The sequence below is a fragment of the Bos mutus genome, chromosome 7 (genome assembly GCF_027580195.1).
Source record: "Bos mutus isolate GX-2022 chromosome 7, NWIPB_WYAK_1.1, whole genome shotgun sequence".
Lineage (NCBI taxonomy): Eukaryota > Metazoa > Chordata > Mammalia > Artiodactyla > Bovidae > Bos > Bos mutus.
In genome coordinates this window covers 54,313,301-54,337,409 of record NC_091623.1, presented here as the reverse complement: position 1 = coordinate 54,337,409, position 24,109 = coordinate 54,313,301, and the positions used below count along the sequence as shown (strand labels likewise).

Genomic DNA, 24,109 nt, shown 5'->3' with positions numbered 1-24,109 from the left:
GTAAATCCAGAAGTTATTTTTAAAAACAGAATCCTGAGTTATATAAAAAAAAATTACAGCATAATTTGGAAAATTAATGTAGTAGAATAACCATTACGTAAATGTTAACACATTTGATAATGTCTGTGAATCTTCTGATAAAACATGTTAGTACATGAGGGTTTTAAAAAATTCAATTCTTAAAGGCCACCCCCTGAAACACACAGCAAACAAGACTACCAGAGAAACTGTGGTACTGTTCCTGAACAGACAAAAAATGCCTGATTCAGTGCTATATTAACATAGTAGGGGAAGTCCTAGCCTGTTTTGTTAGATATGGAAAACAAACCCAGAAATACATATTTGAAAACTTTTTTTTTTTCAAATTTACATATCTCGATTGAAAGAGATATTTCAATTTCTACCCTTAAAATTCCAAAGGAACCCAGTGGTATTATTAGACTTTAGCATGGTATCCGTGTAAATAAAAAGCAGTAAGAGGAAACAAAGGCCTAACAATGGGATTGACTGAATAGACCACGACTTTGAAGATGAGCAGGCCCATCAGTATGGGGAGAATTCCTACAAAAGCTCTAGGAAACTGGCTAAGTGATGGAAAATCTTTTTGATGAATATCCTGCAGGGTGAGCCTTCAACCTGTGTTGCCCTTCCAGCCTCTAAACCCCACGCTAGACCTGGTCCTACCTCCAGTCCCGACCCTGGGTGTGTGCGCCGCCTTCTGCGCAGAGCCCGGGTCTCAAATCTGTTTCTAGCCTCAACTTCTTTCCTTGGGTACAATGCTCTCTCCACCTGCCTCTCTGGGCGGAGCCAAAGTCCTACTGCATCCAGTCATGAGGGAACTACTTACAACTTGTGTGAATCGGCCTAATATGGCTGACATCCAAAGCCCCACGTTTCAAGGTGCGGAACGGAAATGATGCAAGAGATTCCCGTTATCTGTGCCTCTCCCTGTGTGATTAGCTTTGTGGTGGTTAGTTGCATCCCAGCTAGGTGAGGCCCTCAGTGAACCTGAGTGTATCATGCTGGAAGGAGGGCGTCCAAGGACGAGTTCCTAGTAGGAGGCTTCAATGGGCCTCCTTTGGGCGGCCTGGCTGGCTCTGCTGGTAACTACCCAATCAGTGTAGGTATAATCAAGATTTTTTATTTTGTTTCTTGGGACTACTTTATTGAGACATAATTTGCCTACAATACAATACACCTATTTAATTTATACGACTCAATGTTGTCACAATTTTATAATCTTTTCACTTCAAAAGCAGCTTCCGGCTGTCAAATCACCCACTTCATTTCTCTCAATATCTAAACAACCACAAATATACTTTCTCTATACGTAGATTTGCACTTTCTGGATTTTTCATACAGACAACTATTTTCACTTAAAATGTTTTTCAAGGTTCATCCATGTGTACATGGCTCACATCATCTTGGCTTTGGAGAATTTCCATGTGAATATGCCACTTTGTGACTCACTGAATAACAAAAGCTGGGACCATATTTACTTGATTTATCTTGCTCAGCACTTGACAACACTGTCAACAGGAGGCCAAGCAGAATGAGGTCAATCTGCAGTAGTGATCTCAACATTTCCCACATGGTCTCAGACTCAGGCAATTATAAGAAATTCAGTGGGTAGGTCTTTTTAAAAATATTTATTTGGCTGTATTGGATCTCAGTTGCAGCACGTGGGATCTTTCATTGTGATATATGGACTCTAGTAATGCGCAGGTTTAGTTACTCTGCAGCATGGGGGATCTTAGTTCCCAGACTAGGGATCAAACCCGAGTCCCCTGCATTAAGGATAAGGCGATGCTTAACCTCTGGACCACTGGAAAAATCTCTAGGATACTCAGGTCTTATTTCAGACAATTAGGCTACATCTAAAGCCAATCTGTAGCCCTTAGTCATTGCAAATAATTAAAGGTGGCAACAGATGGGCTAAGTCACAATGTACACACCCCAAATTAAACTACAACATGACATATTCCTCCATACATACAAATGTGTAACACAAAAGTGCACATGCAATTCTTGTTCAGGATTTATCGTTAAGGTTGATCTGGACTATCATTATTATTACAATGGTTTGATTAAACCTCAATAAAGCATCATCAAGCAGCTGCAGGCATGATAGCCAAACTCAACATAATCCAAGGCTGCTCAAGCATGAGAACTTTGTCAAGGCTAAAACGAGTTTCTGCAAGTGTGTATCTGCACCCAAGACCCACACTCAGGAACTGCCACTGATGGCATCAAGCACAGTAGATGATCAGGACCAGCTCTATTCACATGAGTTTTTGTTTTCACAGATGAGTGAAATAAAAAATACAGAAGCAAGTTATATCATCAGTGACAGCTGTTGTCTGACCAAGAAAAATACAGTTGTTTTGTCAGACTGTGGTGTTGGGTTTAGGGGTGAAAGAGAACATTATTCTCAATTACTTTCTGCACAGCTTGAGATTAAAGATTCTCCCTCAGATGCTGGGGTGTTCACCTACAAAAGTCATGAAATCAGGGTGACTCACATTAGATGTAATCTTCTCCACTCGTGCCATGCCAGGATCAGGGTAAGAACGACACGATAATTTTACAGAATTTATAGACATACCATATCCCTCACCTTGGACAGCATGAAAAGAAAGTTAGTTGATCAGTCATGTCCAACTCTTTGTGACCCCATGGACTGTCGGCCACCAGGCTCCTCTGTCCATGGAATTCTCCAGGCAAGAATACTGGAATGGGTAGCCATTCCCTTCTCCAGGTGATATTCCCGACCCAGGTCTCCTGCACTGCAGGTAGATTCTCTAATGTTTGAGCCACCAGGGAAGTCCTCAGCATAAATGAGGTTGGTGAGCACTGTACACATTTAAGCACTCCCTGTCTTCACAATGTGAAGACAATGTCAATCCAACAAGAGAATCCAGCAGGTTAGACAAGGATAAAGTGTGTATCCTGTAGGTCCACTTCAGACCCAGGTGCAAACTCAAAGTGTAGTCACTATACTGGCCTGGTCTAGCTGTGAGAGTGAAGAAAGGCACACTGTGTGCAAGAACTTGTTCTTGTTGTTTAGTTCCTCAGTCGTGTCAAGACTCTCCCCAAGGTCAGAGCAAATCACAAATGCTTGAAACAGATATACAGAACCCCCAGCACTCTACACCTCTCAGCAACTCTAAGATCTCAGACTCAGGGTAGTATTTTCCAAATACTCCATATTCAGTTTCTCTTGACTGTGAAATACCTCATGTTTATTAAGAATGAGGAACAATCTAATGGAAAATGATGACTCTACAACTAACTTCTTACATTCATAAAGTTTTGCTCCACAGTGAGATTATAAGTGAACATTAAGGTATTTAGCAGAACCAGAATTTACACAGGAAAAGATACATTGGATGTCTTCAATAAATAACCATTTAAACCTCTAAGAACAAGTTAAAATTACTTTCTTTTTCCTAAAGGTATAAAATGTAAAAAGTAATAAAACTTAGCCACATAGCTTAAATCAGTAGGATTTCTGTCTACTGCAAGATTTCCCATATTTAAAAAATATTAATTTCACTGAGGAAAGAGTAAAGGGCTGTCCATGTGTCTTTAATATTATAATATGGCTTCACTGTGAGTTTTTTTAATGTATTTATTTGGCTGCTTTGAGTCTTATTTGTGGCATGGAAGAGGTTTGTTGCCTCATGCCAGATCCTTTGTTGCTGTGGGTGGACTCACTAGTTGCAATGTGCAGGCTCAGCACTTGTAGCGCACAACCTTAGTTGCTCTGTGGCATGTGGGATCTTAGTTCCCCAAGCAGGGATTGAACTCGTGTCCACTGCATTGCAAGGCAGATCCTTAACCACTGGACCACCAGGGAAATCTCCACTGTGATATCTTACATACCAGTTGTGGGACTGACGTGCTTCCCACATTCCTAACATTTGTAGAGCAGCTCCCAAGTGTTGACCTTTCATGTTGTTGAAGTGAATCAGAAAGACAAAAAGCTTTCCTCTGTACATTTATAGGGTTTCTCTCCACTGTGAATAGCTTTGTGTGTGGTAACGGATGAACTGGTACATGTTTTCCCACATATATTACACTTGAAAGTCTTCTGCCCTGTATGAGCTCTAAAATACTTAGGTAATTCCCTGGCAGTCCAGTGGTGGGTACAGCTCCATGCTCTCACTCCCAAGGGCCCAGGTTTAATCCTTGGTTGGGAAACTAATACCCTACAAGCTGCACGGTACAGCCAAAATGAATAAATAACATTTTAAAAGTGCTTAGAAGCAGCAAATGCCTCCCCGCATTCCAAACATTTATACGGTATCTCACCAGTGTGAATACACTTGTGAATGGCAAAGGGTGAAGAATTTGCAAATCTTTCCCCACACTTATTACACTGTAAAGGCATCTTTCCATTGTGAGTTCAAAAATATTTAGTAAGGGACTTCCCTGGTGGTCCAGTGGTTAAAACTCTGCCTTCCAATGGAGGAGACTTGGGTTCAGTCACTGGGAACTAAGGTCTTACATGCTGTGGGTGCAGCCAAAATTTTCAAAAAAATGATTCATAAGATTTGAGAAAGCAGCAAGGGCTTTTCCACACTTGTCACATTTCAATGGCCTCTCTTCAATGTCGTTTTATATGGTAAGAAAGGCTTGAGAAGTGAGAAAAGGTTTTTCCACATTCCTTACATTCATATGGTTTCTCTCCAGTGTGAGTTCGTTTGTGTATGATAAGATATGAAGAAGTGGTAAATGTTTTCCCACACACATTACACTCAAAAGGCTTCTCTCCAGTGTGAGTTCTAAAATGTATAGTAAGATATGAGGAATTAGCAAAGGCCTTCCCACATTTGTCACATTTAATAGTCTTCTGTGCAGTATGAGACTGTAGATGTCTAATGAGGTGGGAAGAAGAAGCAAAGGCTTTCCCACATGTGTCACATTTAAAAGGCTTCTCACCAGTGTGAATTTTCATATGTCGAGTAAGGCCTGAAGATCGAGTGAAGGTTTTTCCACATGTGTCACACTTAAAAGGCTTCTCTCCAGTGTGTGTTTTCATATGTTCAGTAAGGCCTGAAGATCGAGTGAAGGTTTTTCCACATGTGTCACACTTAAAAGGCTTCTCTCCAGTATGAGTTTTCATATGTTCAATAAGGCCTGAAGATCGAGTGAAGGTTTTCCCACACTCCTTACATTTATAGGGTTGCTCTCCAGTGTGAGTTCCCATGTGAATGTTAAAGGGTAGAGAATGTTTGAAGTCTTTCCCACATTCCTCACATTTGTAAGGTTTTATTACTGTGTGAATTTGACTGTGAACACGAAGGTATGAGGATAATCTAAAGGCTTTCCCACAATCCCTGCATTTGTAGGGTTTTATTCCAGTGTGAATTCGACTGTGAACACGAAGGTATGAAGACAATCTAAAGGTTTTCCCACATTCCTTACATTTGTAGGGTTTTATTCCAGTGTGAATTCGACTGTGAACAAGAAGGTATGAGGAAAACCTAAAGGCTTTCCCACATGTGTCACACTGAAAAGGCTTCTCTCCAGTGTGTGTTTTTATATGTTGTCTATGGCTTAGGGATGCAGTGGAGACTTTTCCAGAGTCCTCACATCTGTAGCATTTGTTAGAAGTGTGAGTTGGCACATGTGCATGAAGGCTTGTTGAGTGAACAGAAGTTTTTCCACATTCCTTCCATTTGTAGAGCTTTTCTTTATTGTGAGCTCTCACTTGTGTCCGAAGGTAAGACTGATTAACAAAGGCTTTCCCAACATCTCTGGGTTCTAAGGCTTTTTCCTGTATGTTAGATTTCCAGTGTACAATATCTGGAGTCAGCATGACAGTTTTTCGACACTGATTAAACATGGAACATTTTTCTCCAGTAAAGGATTTGTTGTGCAGAGTAAGGAAGTTTTTCCCATACTGATTATCTTCATAAGGGTTCCCTCCATTTTGAGTACTCCTGTATGTCCTAAGGCATGAGTGGTCACTGAAGTCTTTCCCACATTGCTCACTGTCATAGAGTTCCTGTACATTATGGCCTCTTGCCTGTGGAGAAATGGAAGGATGATGATTCAAAGATTTCTCAGACTCATTTAACTCCTCCTACCCATCTCAAAACAGAAACATTATTATAATGAGGATGAATGATTTATACCATCTCCATTACATTCACACTATTCTTGCCCTGTTGATTTATTTCAATTTAAATGATGAAATCCTTCTTTAAGAATGATGTGCCATATATTCTCATCCTAAAAGAGTTCTACAGGGGACTCCCTGGTGGTTCAATGGTTAAGAATCCACCTTCCTATGCAGAGGATGTGGGTTCAATACTTGGTCATGGAACTAAGAACCCATATGCCATGGGGCAACTGAGTCTGTGTGCTGCGACTAGAGAGAAAGCTGACACACTGCAATTAAGACCCACAGTAGTCAAATAAATAAGCAATCAAAATAAAGTAGGGGATTGATTCAAGATGGCGGAATAGAAGGATGTGCACTCTTCTCAGGTGAGAGAACTGAAATTCCAACTAGCTGTTGAACAACCATCGACAGAAAGATGCTAGAACTGACCAAAAAAATTATACCCCACGTCCACACACAAAGGAAAAGTAGCAACAAGATGGTGGGAGGAGTGTTATCACGATAAAATCAAATCACATATCCACTGCATGGGTGTCCCACAAGCTAGAAAACAATAATACCAAGTCAGTTCTCACACTGTTGTGAAGGTTCTGAGCCCCATGCAAGGCTTCTCAGCTTCCAGATCCAGCAAAGGGACTAGGAATCATCATGGAATCTGACTTTGAAAGCCAGTGGGATTTGACTGCAGGACTTCCACAGGACTGGTAGAAACAGAGACTGTGCTCTTGGAAGTCACAAACAAAATCTTGCATGCACCAGGACCCAGGAGAAAGGAGCAGTGACCCCACAGGAGACTGAACCAAACCTACCTGCTAGTGTTGGAGGATCTCTATCAGAAGCGTGGACCACCAGTGGCTCACCTTGAGATGGGGGCACTGGCAGCAGCAGTCCTGGGAGTGCCCCTTGGTGTAAGTCCTCTTGGAGGTCACCATTAACCTTACCATAGAGCCTGTAGACTCTAGGACTGGGCTGCCTCAGGCCAAGCAACTAACAGGGAGGGAGGACAGCCCCACCCATCAGCTGACAACTGGATTAAAGTTTTACTGAACAAGGCCCTGCCTACCAGAGCAAGACCCAGTTTTTCCAACTGCCAGTCTGTCCCATTAGAAAGCTTACACAAGCCTCAAAGCCTTATCCACCAGAGGGCAGACAGAAGCAGAAAGAAGAACATCAATTCCTCAGCTGTCAGAACAGAAACCACATCACAGTAAGTTATTCAAAATGAAAAGGCAAAGGATTATGTCTGAGATGAAGGGACAAGATAAAGCCCTAGGAAAACAACTACATGAAATAGAGATATGCAACCTTCCAGAAAGAGAATTCAGAATAGTAATAGTGAAGATGGTCCAGGATCTCAGAAGAATGGGGAAAATACAAGAAATGTTTACCAAAGACTTAGAAGAACTAAAGAACAAACAGAGATGAACAATAGACTAGAAGATACCATAGCAGAATAACTAGATAGGATAAGTGACCTGTAAGACAAAATTACAGAAATCACTGGCACAAAACAGAATATAGGAAAAAAAAAATGAAGACAGCCTAAGAGATAACATTAAATGCACCAAAATTCACATGATAGGGGTCCCAGAAGGAGGGATCTGAGAAAACATTTGAAGAGATAATAGCCAAAAACTTCCCTAATGTGGGAAAGGAAATAGTCAACCAAGTCCAGGAAGTGCAGAGAATCTCAGGCAGGATAAACCCACGGAGGAACACACTGACACACACAGTAATCAAACTGACAAAAATTAAAGACAAAGATATTAATAAAATATTAAAAGCAACAAGGGAAAACATTGCTTTTATATACAAATAATACACAAGGGAACTCCTGTAATGTTATCACCTGATTTCTCAAAAGAAATTCTATAAGCCAGAAAGGAATGATGATATATTAATCTTAAAGTGATGAAAGGGAAGAATGTACAACCAAATATATTCTACCCAGCAAGACTCTCATTCAGATTTGACAAAGAAAAGTTTTAGACAAGCAAAAGTTAATGAGAATTCAGCGCCACTAATGGCACCCCACTCCAGTACTCTTGCCTGGAAAATCCCATGGATGGAGGAGCCTGGGAGGCTGCAGTCCATGGGGTCGCTAAGAGTCGGACACAACTGAGCAACTCCACTTTCACTTTTCACTTTCATGCATTGGAGAAGGAAATGGCAACCCACTCCAGTGTTCTTGCCTGGAGAATCCCAGGGATGGGGGAGCCTGGTGGGCTGCCGTCTATGGGGTCGCACAGAGTCGGACACGACTGAAGTGACTTAGCAGCAAACCAGCTTTACAACAAATGCTAAAGGAACTTCTCCAGGCAGGAAACACAAGCAAAGGAAAATACCTACAAAAAATAAACCTGAAACAATTAATAAAATGGAAATAGGATCATACATATCAATAATTACCTTAAATATAAATTGGTTAAATGCACCAACCAAAGCAGATTGGCTGGGTGGATGAAAACATGCACATATATGCACTTCCACTTACCATATCACTCTACTTAACCACCTAAATTGTATGTAATTCTTTTATATTGTTAGGTTAATCATGTGTCCATTACAGCTTGCAATTATAATTATCTTTTATTTTTTGTCTGGCTATTGGTTGTGAAAATTGATAAACATCCTTTACTATTGTGATAATGTAACTATTATTCATTTTAACCCCATTGTATCATAATTGGTCAACAGAAAATAATAGAATTCTATATTACTAAAATTACCACTTAATAGAAAAACCTATAACCACTTTTTAAAATCCAGATGACTTATCCATGAATTATCTTGGAATTTTTTTAAAAATACAAATGCCCAGGTATTTTTTTTTTTCTCCAAAGCTCCAGATGTGATTCTAATGAGCGGTCATGTTTAAAAATAACTGAACTATATGATGAGCTTTTACTTTTATATAATTTCACCTTTTCTTTTTCATATTCAGTGCTCCTATTTCACTTAGTTTATGTTTTCCAGTTTTTTTGTTGTTGTTCTTTCTCAAGCCTTTAGGAAGTAGAAGAAAAGCTTTTGTATACATATATATACATAAATAGCATGTATAATATATATTTTAGAAAACTTACAAATTTTTGATTAGCTAAAAAATTTATGACATTTTGGTTCTACATGTTTAAATATAATACAATGCTAGATTTCTAATTTATATTCACTCAAAACTCTGATATATATCCATTTATTCTAGCATCTAATATTACTGGTAAAAGCCGAGAAAGCTTACTATTTTAGTTGTTTTTTTAAAAAAATTGAATGAGGCTTGAAACGTTTAATCCAATTCTCAGAATATAAAGAAATACTATGTTGCTAAAAAAATTAACATGTGATACAATATTATTAATTAAAGTACAGATTTTGTTCAAATTTCACAAAATTTTATGCTAGTGTCCATTATTTGTTATTCAAGATTCCACATTGTATTTAGATGCATTGAGCAACTTCAGCTGCATGCAATAAGTTCTGATAAATTTTCTTTTCATTTTTATTGTTGCTAATATTTTCTAATTTTTCTTCTTATGGCTTCTTAGCTACACCTATCATTTAAAAGTGGACATTTAATTTCCAAATACATGGGGTTTCTAAAGTATCCTTGATATTAACTTCTCATTTAAATGCTTTCTCTGCCATCACCTTCTGTGTTCTTTCAGTCTTTCAACTTTATTGAGGCTTTCAATGGCTAAGTCAAAGATCTCTCTTGGTAAATGTCACATTACACTTGAAAATATGAGGGTTATTTTCAGTTATCTCTTGATATTGATTTCTAACATAATTTCCTACAGTGACAAGAGAACAGACACTATGATTTCAATACTCTTAGAGCATGAAATTTCTGTACCTTGTTTTATGTCCCTGGATATGTTCTAGTGTCGCCTGGTTTATAGTCTATGGGAACCTGAATAGAATTAATATCCTGCAGTTGTGTGAAAATTGTATAAATCTTAATTATGTTGAATTGGTTCATAGTGTCTTTAAGGTCTGCTATACCCTTCTACTTTTCCTCTGTTCATTCTATTAACTTCTGAGAGTTGATACTGAAACTCTACTAAAAACCTTAATTTTTATACCTGAAACAGTAATTGTAGTATATATAGTGTATAAATGTAGTATATATATGTAACTTTGTTCTGTATTTTCCAAGTCTCCTGTAAATGTGTTATATTTTCATAATTTAAAACAACAACAAAAAAACAGAACAAAAAAATAAACCTGTTTCTTAAAAAAAAAAAAAGGCTTCTATACAGCTTCATTGAATTGTTTTGAAAACTCCATGTCTAATTTATATAAGTGGGAATGATTCCTTGTGGGAATTTTGAAGCAACAAGTATCAACCTAGGGATAGGATATCCCCAAGCTAGTCATAATCAGAATTCTTTGAGAGACATTGCTATCTCCAGGGTGAATGCCTTTGATCTCAAATATCTATCACTTGTGCTCATATTCTAACAAAAATCCTAAAATCATCTATGTGGAAAATAAGAAATATTTTTTTGAAACTTAGTGATCTTACCTTTTCTATCCCATTTGACACTTTTTTCCCCCAAATATTCTGCCCAATTCTTGAGTCTTTGGCTTTAAGTTGCATTCCCCACTCTAAAAGAGAATTACAAATTTAAGACTTTGCAAAAAGAAGTGGATGTTAGAGGAAGTAAAAACAGTAAGGCTCAGTTGTATGTTTTTCCAAATTACACATATCTTTTAAAAAGGCAAGATAGATTTGGGGAGTTTGATTATGTCAAAAAATAAGTAGTAATATATGTATATGCAGTCAAAATTCAGCATTTGATTTAAAAGACAAATCTTTGAAAATTAAATATGAAGGAAAGAGACAGTATTACCAGGGAATGTTCTGGACAAAAAGTATACATCAAAATGTTAAAACTAAAGAAGAAACAAAAGGCTACTTTATGAGATCACTGGAAATTCTGATTAAATGGAAAGTAAGTACCTATGAGGGGCTTCCCAAGTGGTGCTAGTGGTAAAGAACTGACCTGCCAATGCAGGAGACACAAGAGACATGGGTTCGATCCCTGGTCGGGAAGATCCTCTGGAGGAGGGCACTCCAGTATTCTTGCCTGGAGAGTCCCAGGGACAGAGGATCCTGGTGGACTACAATCCAAAGAGTCACGATGACTTGGACATTAGTGAAACGACTTAGCACTCACATACAAGTACATATGAGAAGTTGAGGAAGGTACAGACCATCAGAAACCAATGACCTCAGCCTTCTGAGAGAAAAGCACATCTTAACATGTTGCCTCCTTACAAATTAAAAACACACTGAAATTTTATTAACATGCAAAGTCTTTTACAATCACTCACCTTGGAGGACTCCTCTCTCCACAGTACTCAACTCTTCTTCTTCCAACCAAGAGATCAGAGTGGGTTTGAACACCTGATATCCTGTTCATGAGGAAAGATCTATTAATAGAAACAGCCCTCCAAACAATACAAATCTTCCCATGAATAAGTTCCAGTATCTAGTCAGGTCATTAGAATGAATGTGGTATTAATAATATTCCAAAAGAGATATAAAGGTGAATAGCTCCTCTTTCTGTGTCTCAGAGTGATCATCTCTCTGGCCCCTGAAATACATGTTCAGACCTATATGTACATTTACAAAGCACTAAGACTTTTATTAAAGTGGGAAATGAAATAAGTGCAAAAAGAAATAGTCATTCTCATGGAGAAGGCACTAAACTAGTGGTTCCCAAATTTTGGTGTCTATGAAAATCAAGTCCAGTGCTTGTCAAAACACAGATGACTGGGCCCAGATCCCAGTGTTTCATTTACTATGCCATAGGTGAACAATTGAGAACGCACGTTTCTAAAAGAATGATAGTAACACTGTTAGTTCTAAAACCATATTTTTACAGAAACCATACTGGGTTAAAACTCATTCATGTAGAGACGAATGTCTACTAGTTTCCATTGTGTTCAGGTTGACATCACCCATCTCAGAACACAGACGGTACAGCACATATATGTCTGTCTCCTAAGAGGCTAAGGAATGATGGTGGCTGTACCTGCTGTGGTCAGGTTCTTGTAGTTCTCCAGCATCACATCTCTGTACAGCTTTCTCTGAAAGTGGTTCAGTAAAGTCCACTCTTCCTGGGTGAAGTTCACAGCCACATCAGCAAAGGTCACTGAGTCCTGAACCATCATACATATACTAGCTTCAGTAAAGTAAGATCTTCAACAGTGTTCAGTGGGGAATGAAGTAGGAAGACTCAGCATCAATAGAGGGCTTCAAGTTCTCTCATCATCTCCCCCATGACACAATGGTCTTCTTTCTATCTACACTAATTTCTGATCAATATGGAACCAGTAACACAATTCTAAGCAAATTACAAATATTTTTACAAGCTGATGAATAAATAAATTCACTGAGAAATACACATTATCGTTCCTTATCATGTCAGAACAACAGGCAAAAACAAAACAAAACAAAACAGGAGTTGCAATCATGAGATAATATCAGAAGGTAATTATTGAATATTATGATTATTCAGAGCAATCCCTCAGCAATATGAGAGCTTCCACTTTGTGAGGCAATTCAACATGGATTCAGACAGACTTTATTTAAGTACCTCAAATGTGTCTATCTGGTAAATGCACTAGGTCATTTTGTACAAGGATACACTTTCTTCTCACCTGAGAACAATTTCTCAAACACTCAGTTACCATCCTGTTTGCTTCTATCTTTTCCTCAGGAAGGCAGAAAGAGTCCTTAGTAAGAACACCTAGGAGAAGAAAGAAGGCATGAGCACCCAGAATTGATCATAATTCCCACAGTCCTTGCCTGGAAGTCATTCCACTTTAGCTCAGAATTTCCGAATGTCCATGTGCATTCAGAAAATCTCACAGAGAGGTAAGTTGGTGAAGTAGGAGGCCACTGAACTCACATCCCTCTCAGGAACAAATAAAAAGTACATCCACATGTGTAGCAAGTCTCACTGAAAACAAACTGGACATCAGCAGAAAGATGCTTCCAAAACCAAGTCTATAAAAAAGGTCCCCACAGAGTCAGGTAGGAAAGGAGGGTAAGTGGTCGGGGGTCCACCCGGAAGGGGACACAGAAGAGAATATCATGAGCCTGGAGGTCTGAACCACAAATTGGACACTGCAAACCTGTGGTCTGACATTAGGAAGACAAGTTCCCTTAGCTGGTTTGAAAACAAGTGGGACTTACAGGAAGGCTGTAAGAATCCAAGACTCCTCTCCTGATGAGACTGCACAGCTTGCTTATTCCCAGGAACAAGGTGGAGGAAGCAGGCTGAACCTGCCTGAAGCTCAGGTCAGTTTCTAACTAGGGAAAAGTGTTTGCTGCCAAGGAAGAGTGTACACTTGGGGGATGTACCAGATTTGGACCCAACACCTCATCTGAATGGGGTGAGGGAGCATACTGCTGGCACTTGCGGAGGTGGTGGATGGCAAGTTGTCTGGATCCTTGACTGGCTTCCTAGACAGTCTCAGTGTGTGTCTGACACACAACCAACCTCCTGCTCTAGCTGCTGAGAGAAAAGAGAGTGCACACTTGGAGGGAACAGAACCAACTCAGACTCAACAGTCAAGGCTTCTGCTTCGAGCACATTGGGACCTGCCCCTGCCCCTGCTGACAGGACACTGATAGCCACTGGGCATAGAAAAACCAGCTCACACAGGGTTCTGGCTCTAGCCCTTCTATCTCCAGCCCAACTCCAATTCTATCTCCAGCTATCACCCAACAAGGTGACAGCTGCCAAAACACCCCGAAAAAAGACATAACATGTGCTCACTTTGTTTTTTAAAATGTTATTTATTTATGGCCACGCCACACAAGTTGTTGGATCCTAGTTCCCTGACCAGGGATGAACCCATCCCCCTGCAGTGGAAGCACAGAGTCTCCACCACTGGACCCCCAGGGAAGTTGCCCTGTGCTTACTTTAGATCCAGCCACCAATCCAAGCTCTGGGGTACATGAAGAATGCATAAGGGTCGTCCCACAAAACGACACACCTTCAAGATGGGATAGGCAACTGTTTTACTTAATTTCATAGTGACAGAGAAAGTTAAACAAAAGGAGAAGACAAAAGAATTTGTTTCAAATGAAAGGACACACACAAAACCCTGACAAACAACTAATTCAATGAAGATAAAAATAACAAGGTGTTAAAGCAGTAGTAATAAGAATGCTAATTGAACTGGGGAAAAGAAAGGAAGAATACAATGAGAATTTTAACTAGAAAATATAAAAAAGAACCAGTTGAAAGTGGAGAATACAATAACTGAAATGAAAAACACACTAGAAAGGATTAACAGTAGATGAGTTGACATAGAATGTATAAGTGATCTGGAAAATAGAGTAACAGAAATCACTCAATCAGAAAAATTGGAAGAAAAAACAAATTAAAAAAATTAGGACACTTTAGGAATCCCAGGGACAGGGGAGCCTGGTGGGCTGCCATCTATGGGGTCACAGAGTCGGACACGACTGAAGTGACTTAGTAGTAGGAGTAGGAACTCCTTGGTGGTCCAGCGACTGGGGCTGAGCGCTTTTACTGCTGTGGGCCTGGGTTTGATTCCTGGTCGAGGAACTAAGTATCTTCAAAGCCACATGGTGGGGCCAAAAAAAGAAAAAACAAAACACAGTTTAAGGAGCTTCTGAGACAACATGCTGCATTCTAACATTCTGGTTGGAAGGGTCCCAGAATGAGTAGAGAGAAAAGGGTCAAAATGTATTTGATGAAATGATGGTTGAAAATTTCCTGAATCTGGAGAAGGAAACAAATATCCGGGTGCAGAAAGTACAGAGTCCCTAACAAGATGAATCCAGAGAGATCATACAAAAATATATAATAAAATGCAAAAGCTAAAGAGAAAATTCTAAAGGCAGCCAAGAGAAAAACAAAGAATCACATACAAGGGACCCCTTTAAGGCCATCAGCTGTTTTCTGCAGAAACTTTGCAGAACAGAAGGACATAATACATTTAAAGTGCTGCAAGGCAAAACCCTACAACTTAAGATACTCTACCCAACACGGTTATCATTCAAAACTGAAGGAGAGATAAAGAACTTATCAATCAAGCAAAAACTAGAAGAGTTCATCAATACTAAAAGAACCCAAAGAGAAATGTTAAAGGGTCTTCTCTAAGCAGAAACAAAAAGGTTACAACAAGAAGAAAGAATGTATAGGAAAGGATAATCCCACCAGTAAAGGTAAATATATAGTAAAGGCTGTAGACCAAGGGTTTAAGTAAGCTAGCATGAAGATTAAAAGAAACTGTAACTATAATAATAAGTTAAGGGATAAACATAAAACATGACATTGAAAACAAAAAATGTGGAAGAAGGGAGCAAATAATTTAGAATGTGCTTGAAGTTAAATGACTATTAGTTTAAAACAAGTAGATCTAATTACAGGTCAACATATGAACCGCATGGTAACCACAAATTAGTAAAGCTAAAGACATACACAGATTGAAAGTGAAAGGATGGAAAAAGATATTACACACAAATGCAAACAAACAAAGCTCTGAAGTAGCATTACTCATAGCAGACAAAGAAGACTTTAAAACAAAGTCCAAAAGACAAAGAAAGGCATTTGGTAATGATAAAAGCATCAATACAAGAGGATATAACATTTGTTAACATATATGGCTTAATACAGGAGCACCTAAATAAATAAAGCAATTACTTACAGTCATAAAGGGAGACATTGACCATAATACAATAAAAATAGGAAATTTTAATGCCCAACTTATATCAGTGGACACATCATCAAGAAAGAAAATAAGAAAACAATGGTACTAAAAGACACATTTAGGCCAGTTGGACTTAATAGATAACTATAAGACATTCCATCCCCAAATAGCAAAATTTTCTTTTCAATTACACATGAAATGTTCTCCAAGAGAGATAACATGTAAGCTCGACAAATTTAAAAAGATAGAAATCATATTAAGGATTTTTTTTCTGACCACAGTGGTATGAAACTAAAAATCAATTACAGAAAGAAAAATGGGAAAAGAATAAGCATGTGGAAACAAAGCAACATGCTACTACAAAACCAATGGGTCAATGATGAAATCAAAGAGGAAACTGGAAAATATGTCAAGACAAGTGAAAATATGGATGCAGCAAAAGCAGTTAGAAGAGAAACTTTTATGATAGTAAATATCTATCATATTTATCTATCATATCCTATCTCAAGAAATAAGAAAAAACTCAAATAAACAACCTAATTTAATACTGAAAGGAATTAGAAGAAGAACAACCAAAGCCCAAAGTTATCAGAAGGAAAGAAATAAAAAACATCAGAGAGGAAATAATCCAAGAAAAGATCAGTGAACCCAAGAGTAGGTCTTTTGAAAAGATAAATAATGTTGATAAAGCTTTAACCTGTCTCATCAAGAAACAAGAGGAAAGAGGGTACCAAACAAAAGCAATAAAAAATGGGAGAGAAATTACAACTGATATCAGAGATGCAAATAATCATAAAATAATATTATATAAAAAAAAGAATTCTATGAACAGTTATATACCAAAAAGTTGGACAATCTAGAAGAAATATATTTCCAGTGTCCCACAATCTTCCAAAACTAAATCAGGAATAAATAATCTAAACAGACCAATTACCACTGCTGAAACTGAAATAGTAATCAAAGCCCTTAAAAACCAAATGTTCAGGGCAGACAGTTTCACAGGGGAATCCTACCAAACATAAAAAGGCTTAATACTTAATTCTTTTTTGCCATGCCACATAGCATGCAGGATCCCATTTCCCTGATCAGGGGTTGAACCCACACACATTGCGCTGGAAGAGCAGAGTCAACCACTGGCATGCCAGGGAAGTCCCTTTAATACCTACTCTTATCAAACTATTCTGAAAAACTGAAGAGGTGGGAACACTCCCAAATTCATTTTATGAGACCATCATTACCCTATGCCCAAATCAGAAAAAGGTAGTATAAAAAATTAAATTACATGCAAATATCTCTCATGAATATAGAGGCAAAAATTCTCAACAAAGTATTAGCAAACTGAATTCAAAAATCTATTAAAAAAATCATTCACAATGATCAAGTGGGATTTACTCCAGGAATTCAAGTATGATTCAACATCTGAAAAATCAAGTAATGTGATACACCGCATTAGCAAAAGGACGAATAAAAATCACAAGATCATTCCAATAAATGCAGGAAAAATATTTTACAAAACTCAGTATCTATTCATGATAAAGACTCTCATCAAAGCTGGTATGTAGAGAACATATCTCAACATAACAAAGGCCATTTATACAAGCCCACAGCTAACACCATACTCACTGAAATACAGAAAGCTTTTCATCTAAAATCAGAAGACAAGGATACCCACTCTCCCCACTTGTATTGGAAGTCTTAGCCACAGCTATCAGATGAGAAAAAGAAATAAAAGGCATTCAGATAGGAAAGGTTGCAAAGAGTCACACATGACTGAACAACTAACACTTTCACTTTTTCTTTTTCAGATAGGAAAGGAAGAAGTCAAACTGTCACTATTTGCAGATGACATGGTACTATATATAATATAAAACCCTAAAGTCTCCACCAAAAAACTAAAGATAAATGAATTCAGTAATGTAGCAGTATACAAGATTAATATACAGAAATCCATTGCTTTTCTATACAATAATAACTATCAGAGACAAAAAGCAAGAAAAAAATCCCATTAAAAATGCATTAAAAAGAATTAAATTACTAATTTAGAATTAAAAAACTTAACAAAAAACCCCTATACTCTGAAAACAATAAAACACTGAAGGAAATTCAAGATGATATTACAAAGAAGTGGAAAGATATCCCATGCTCATGGACTGGAAGAATTAATACTGTTAAAATGTCCATACTACCCAAAGCAACTACAGATTTAATGCAATCGCCAGAAAAGTACTCATGACAGTTTTCACAAAACTAGAACAAATAATCCTAAAATTTATATGGAACCAGAAAAGAAGTCCTGGGAGTCTGGGCTAAATACCCAAAGCAATCTTGAGAAAAAAGAACAAAGTTGGAGATACCACATTCCTTGAATACTACAACGCTGCAGTAATCCAACGGTATAGCACTGATACAAAAAAGACACATAGAACAACAGAATACAGAGCCCAGAAATAAACCCACACACTTACAGTCAATTAATCTACGACAAAATACACAATGGAGGCAAGAATACGCAATGGAGAAAAGACAGTCTCTTCAATAAACGGTGCTCAGAAAACTGGACAGCTCATGTAAAAGAATGAAACTAGAGCATTTTCTCACACTATGTACAAAAACCTCAAAATGGATTAACGATTTAAAAGTAAGACCATAAAACTCCTAGAAGAAAACACAGGCAGAACAGTCTGTGACATAAATCATAAATTTGGATGACTTTTGGATCTGTCTCCTAAAGCAAAGAAAACAAAAGCAAAAATAAATGGGATTTAATTAAAAGCATTTGTACAGCAAAATAAACCATCAACAAAATGTAAAGACAATTTACTGAATGGGAGAAAAACACCTGCAAATGATATGACCAATAAGAGGTTAATATACAAAATATATAAACAGCTGTACAACTCAAAATAAAAAAAAAACAAACAATTCTATTAAAAAATGAAGGGAAGCCTTGAAAAGACATTTCCCCAAAGAACACATACAGACAGCCAAGAGTTACATGAAAAGATACTAAACATCATTCACCATTAGACAAATGTACATCAAAACCACAATGAGATATTACCACACACCTGTCAGAATGGCTGTCATCAAAAACACAACAAATGACAAATTTGGCGAAGATGTGAAGAAAAGGGAACCCTTGTATTTTGTTGATGTGAATTTAAATTGGTGTAGCCAGTAGGGAAAACAGTATGGAGATTCCTCAAGAAACTATAATATGATCCAGCAATTACACTCCTTTGGGTACATATCCAAAGAAAATGAAAACAGTAATTTGAAAAGACTCATGCACCCCAATGTTCATAGCAACATTACATACATACCGAAGCCAAGATATAGAAGCAACCTAAGGATCCATCGACATATGAATGGATAAAGAAGTTTCACCAAATACCAGTCAGTCATAACAAAGAATGAAATTTTGCCATTTGCAGCAACACTGATAGACCTGGAGGCTATTATGCTTAGTGAAACAAGTCTGACAAGGACAAATACTGCATGTTATCACTTATATGTGAAATCTAAAAAATGAAGGAAACGAACAAAACAGACTCAGAGATACAAAGAACAAACTAGTGGCTACCAGTGGGAGAGCCAGTAAGACTGGAGTAGGGAATTAAGAGGTATGAACTACTATGTATAAAGTCAAAAAGCTACTAGGATATACTGTACAGCACGTGGAATGTAGGTGATATTTTATAATAACTTTAAATGGAGTATAACCGATCAAAATACATTCATTGTGTTGCATACCTGAAACCAATACACTACTGTAAATAAATTATACTTTAACAAAAAGTTAAAAAAATAAAATCGACATTGCAACTCTGAGATAAGCACACACTCAAAACCAAAAACTAAAAAACTCACAAGTACACACTACTGCCATGAAGTACCAGGGAAGTCCTGTCCCATCTGGAGCCGGAGAGATAAATGGTGTGCCATGTTACCCACCAGGCAAAGAGTAATCATTTCACAGGCAAGGAAACATAAGTAATGTGACTTTTTACTTATCAAGGCAATAAAATACATGAGTAGGACTATGCGGCAACTCTACCTCATGCATACATACTAGGAAGCTGTCTTAGAGAACAGCATTCTCTGGCTCATTTCAGCTCCTCTTAGATAAAAACAAGCAACACAACTGCTCAGAATCACACCAAAGAAATCTGTATTTAAAAAACAGAACCCAAAGCTAAGTCTCTGGAAAAAAAAAAGCATTAATGACAAATTACCATGGGGCGTATGATAGGCTGCTATGCTGCAAGACTGATAGTGAAATTTGCATACTCTTTCCTGAATCACGATCATTTCAGGGTAGCTTAAGAATGTAAGTGGATAGGGCCATCTCCATCCCTCTGAAGATACGGTTATCTGGAGCTCAGCTTCGTATCAAGCACAAATCAACAAATACTAATTATCAGTCATCAACATGATAAATTAGCTCCTTTTGTGCAGAGGACATATATGAAAGCTACTAAAACTGTATGCTCTACAACAAGAGTATCAGTATCATCAACTGCCATTTATTGACAACCATTATGTACCAACTATCTCACTAGGACCTTTTAAGTCCGTTTTATATTTGGAATAACTTCAGTATTTGAATCTGCTCTTTCAACTGTATATTGCATATGGTCTAAACACTAATCTGGGCTTCCTTGGTGGCTCAGCTGATAAAGAATCTGCGTGCAATGCTGGAGACCTGGGTTCGATCCCTGGGTTGGGAAGATCCCTTGGAGAAGGGAATGGGCTACCCACTCCAGTATTCTGGCCTGGAGAATTCCATTGACTGTATAGTCCATGGGGTCTCAAAGAGTCCAACATGACTGAGCGACTTTCACTTTAAACACTAATCAAGGGATTTCCCTGCTGGTTGAGTGATTAAAACTCTGCACTTCCACTGCAGGGGTCATGGGTTCAATCCCTGGTTGTGAAAATAAGATCCTAAATGCACACTAACGAAGTACATCTGATAAAAATTTAGGGTGCAGCTAATTTTGGACACTTTAAATGAAGAAAGCAACATAAAAAATCTCATTTTAAATAGATTACATGCTTAAGTAATACTATAGTATATATTGGGCTTCCTTGGTGGCTCACATGGTATATGCCTGCAATGCAGATCCCTGAGCCAGGAAGATCCTCTGGAGAAGGGAGTGGCTACTCATGCCAGTATTCTTGCTTGGAGAACCCCATGGACAGAGGATCCTGGCAGGCTACAGTCCATGGGAGTCTCAAGAGTCGGATATGACTTGAAATACAATGAAGTGTTCGTTTTAGATGTACTCAAAGAAGATTCAGTTACACATACACACACAACAGCCTTCTGAGATGCTCTTCAAGGGTTGGAATCCTCAAATCTGGCTCAAATAAAGTGGTCCAACTCTTTCTTAGATTAATTTTTCGTGGAAAATTACCCATATCCTTCCCCCGAATCACATATATACTAACATCCCACCTCATCTCTTCAAAATAATTTCTCACAGCTATCTCAGAGGCTGACTCCTGGGCAACAGTTCCCAGATAAAACACTGAATAAACTCAACTCTTTCATTTTCAAGTGAACATCTTCATACTCTAGAGGAATACAGCAGGATCACTAACTTCAAGATAACCAGAAGGTGCAGGGGCCTGAGTAACCGGAATCAAACAGTGGATATTCATGATCTCAAGAACTAAAGTCACAAAGGCTTTCGAATAGGGAAGCACAGTGAAGGACAACACCCCGAAAACTCCCCTTACGACCTGGATGAAAGCGGGGCCTTAGGTCCCGAATGATGTAAGAGAGAGGGGCCAGGCCTGCCCAAGGAGACCTCTCGAAAACTCGGACCAAACCTGTCCTTTAACGCGCTCCTTGTATCCCACAGCCCTTCCTGAACGCGAGCCTCACCAAGGACACGCTGAAACAGGACGACCAAAACCACTCCCTCCTAGAAGCACGAAGCCGCCGGACGGAAAACCGACGCAGACAGTGACGCCACTTCCGTTTCCTACTTCGGCCGTGACGGGGTGGAGTTCTGAGATTGGGACTGTCAGTCAAATTCAGCCAATGCAGAGAAAACTTGCAGTTTCTCCCAACGTTGCGGGTGAGGGGTCTTGCAGTCGATTCAGTGGGTGGGGGGTTGGGGGGCAGGGCTGGAAGCAGAAACACTCCCAGTGGATGATTCCGAGGCTAAAACTAGGCTCGTGGGCGGAGCTCCGAGTGGAGGGCGGGACCCATGCCCGGAAGTGATGGGGAGGCGAGAAGAGGCGCACTCCCGAGTTTAGGGGTCAGAAGGGAGAGGCATCCAAATGGATGGTACTCGAAAGCTTTTGTACCTGTCTGTTCTCAGCTCCCTGGAGCCCTTAGTCTCCTATATTGATAAACCTGTCAACCCGAGATATGGTCTATCTCCTCTATTCAATCAATCTCATATTTAACGTTTATTTTTGCCTTCTTTGTATGAAGTTAAGACACCGTGCTAAACTTAAATTATTGACTCCTTTGAGTATTCTAAGTAGTGACATTTTCCTGTAACCTTTGTATATATTGTGTTCAAGTATGTATTTCGGTTTTTTATTTTTTCGATCTTACCATACCGTCTAGGGCCTCCTAGCTGAGAAACAGCTCTGATAACCAGGCCTTCTTCACTCATTCAGAAATAGTTCTGTTTTCTCCTTAATCATGTTTTCTGTGTATTTTAGTGGGTGGCCGCAGAGGAGTTTATAAAGGTATTTTGAAATCCTACTTGTTAGCACATTTACGAAAATTGCTTATGTGCCTTATCAAATGTGTTTTATGCGTCTGTTAAACTGGTAATTGTTTTGCCATGTTAATGTTTCATCAATTGCAAATGAAATTCACTTTTTACATAGCCAGAGGACTCTCTTCTTAAAAAAAAACAAAAAACAAAAAACTCTGGGTTTTCTCCTAGCCTTCCTTAAAAATTCTCTTCTAACTCTAGGTTACATACAGATTTTCTAATTTTCTTCTAAAGTTTGTATTTTTACGGACATTTTAATCGTGAAAGAATGTGTTTTGGCATGTGTTATGGGGTAGTGGTGGAGAAGGAAATGGCAACCCACTCCACTGTTCTTGCCTGGAGAATCCCATGGACAGAGGAACCTGGCAGGCTACAGTCTGTGGGGTCGCAAGAGTCAGACACGGCTTAGTGACTACTACTAAAATTCGCATTGGAGAAGGAAATGGCAACCCACTGCAGTATTCTTGTCTGGAGAATTCCATGGACAGAGGACCCTGGCGGGTTGCAGTCCATGGGGTCACAGAGTCAGACACAACTGAGTAACTAACACACACACACACACATGGGGTAGTGCATACAATTATGTTTTTTCCTCCAGAGAGAGGATCCTTGACATACTGATTTGAAATTCCACCTTTATTCAATAAATTCCTGTATATACTTAATTCAGGTTTTAGACTCTTCTGTGTCAGTAATATTTACTTGTACCTGTATCAGGCTCTTTGATAACAACAGATTTATGTTATTTTAAAACCTAGTTGTAAAAATATAATGGAATTTTGGTTCCATTATAAAGTACCCTTTGATTGTTACACCCCCATATTCCTAGACACTTAACATCCATGCTGCCATGATTCCACCTTCTGTCTCTATCCATTTACCTTTTCTAGACATTTCATGTAAATAAGATCATGAAACCTTTCATCAGTAATTTTTTCAAGATTCATACGTGTTGTAGCATATATAATTTCTTTGTATTTCAGAATGATATTCCATAGTATGAACATTGGAGAAGGTAATGGCACCCCACTCCAGTACTCTTGCCTGGAAAATCCCATGGATGGAGGTGCCTGGTGGGCTGCAGCCCATGGGGTCGCTAAGAGTTGGCAAAATTGAGCGACTTCACTTTCACTTTTCACTTTCATGCATTGGAGAAGGAAATGGCAACCCACTCCAGTGTTCTTGCCTGGAGAATCCCAGGGACAGGGGAGCCTGGTGGGCTGCCGTCTATGGGGTCGCACAGAGTTGGACACGACTGAAGCGACTTAGCAGCAGCAGCAGTGAATATGTTGTTTTATTTACTTATAAATTGATGAATATTTGGATTGTTTCCACTTTGTGCATATTATGAATAATGGTGCTATGAAAACCCATATATATTCAAACATATTTTCATTTCTCTTGGGCCTTGTTGTTAGGGTTATCCAGAGAAACAGAACAAATATGTATGTATTTGTTGTATATATCTCCTATTATTATCTACTAGGGAAGGAAGGAAAACCATATCAATTAAGGAATCAAAATAATAATGACT

At 38.6% G+C, this 24,109-nt stretch overlaps 1 protein-coding gene across 1 annotated transcript; it reads right to left on the bottom strand.

The window, feature by feature from the left end:
* Positions 1-21,771, bottom strand: LOC102285343 (zinc finger protein 266-like). The gene is given in 7 exon segments (XM_070373617.1): positions 1-4,612; positions 4,614-6,034; positions 10,656-10,738; positions 11,468-11,548; positions 12,172-12,338; positions 12,800-12,888; positions 21,723-21,771. Coding segments are annotated over 5 exon segments (1,830 nt in total). The 5' UTR covers positions 12,311-12,338; positions 12,800-12,888; positions 21,723-21,771; the 3' UTR covers positions 1-4,506.
* Positions 21,772-24,109: the final 2,338 nt, after the last annotated feature.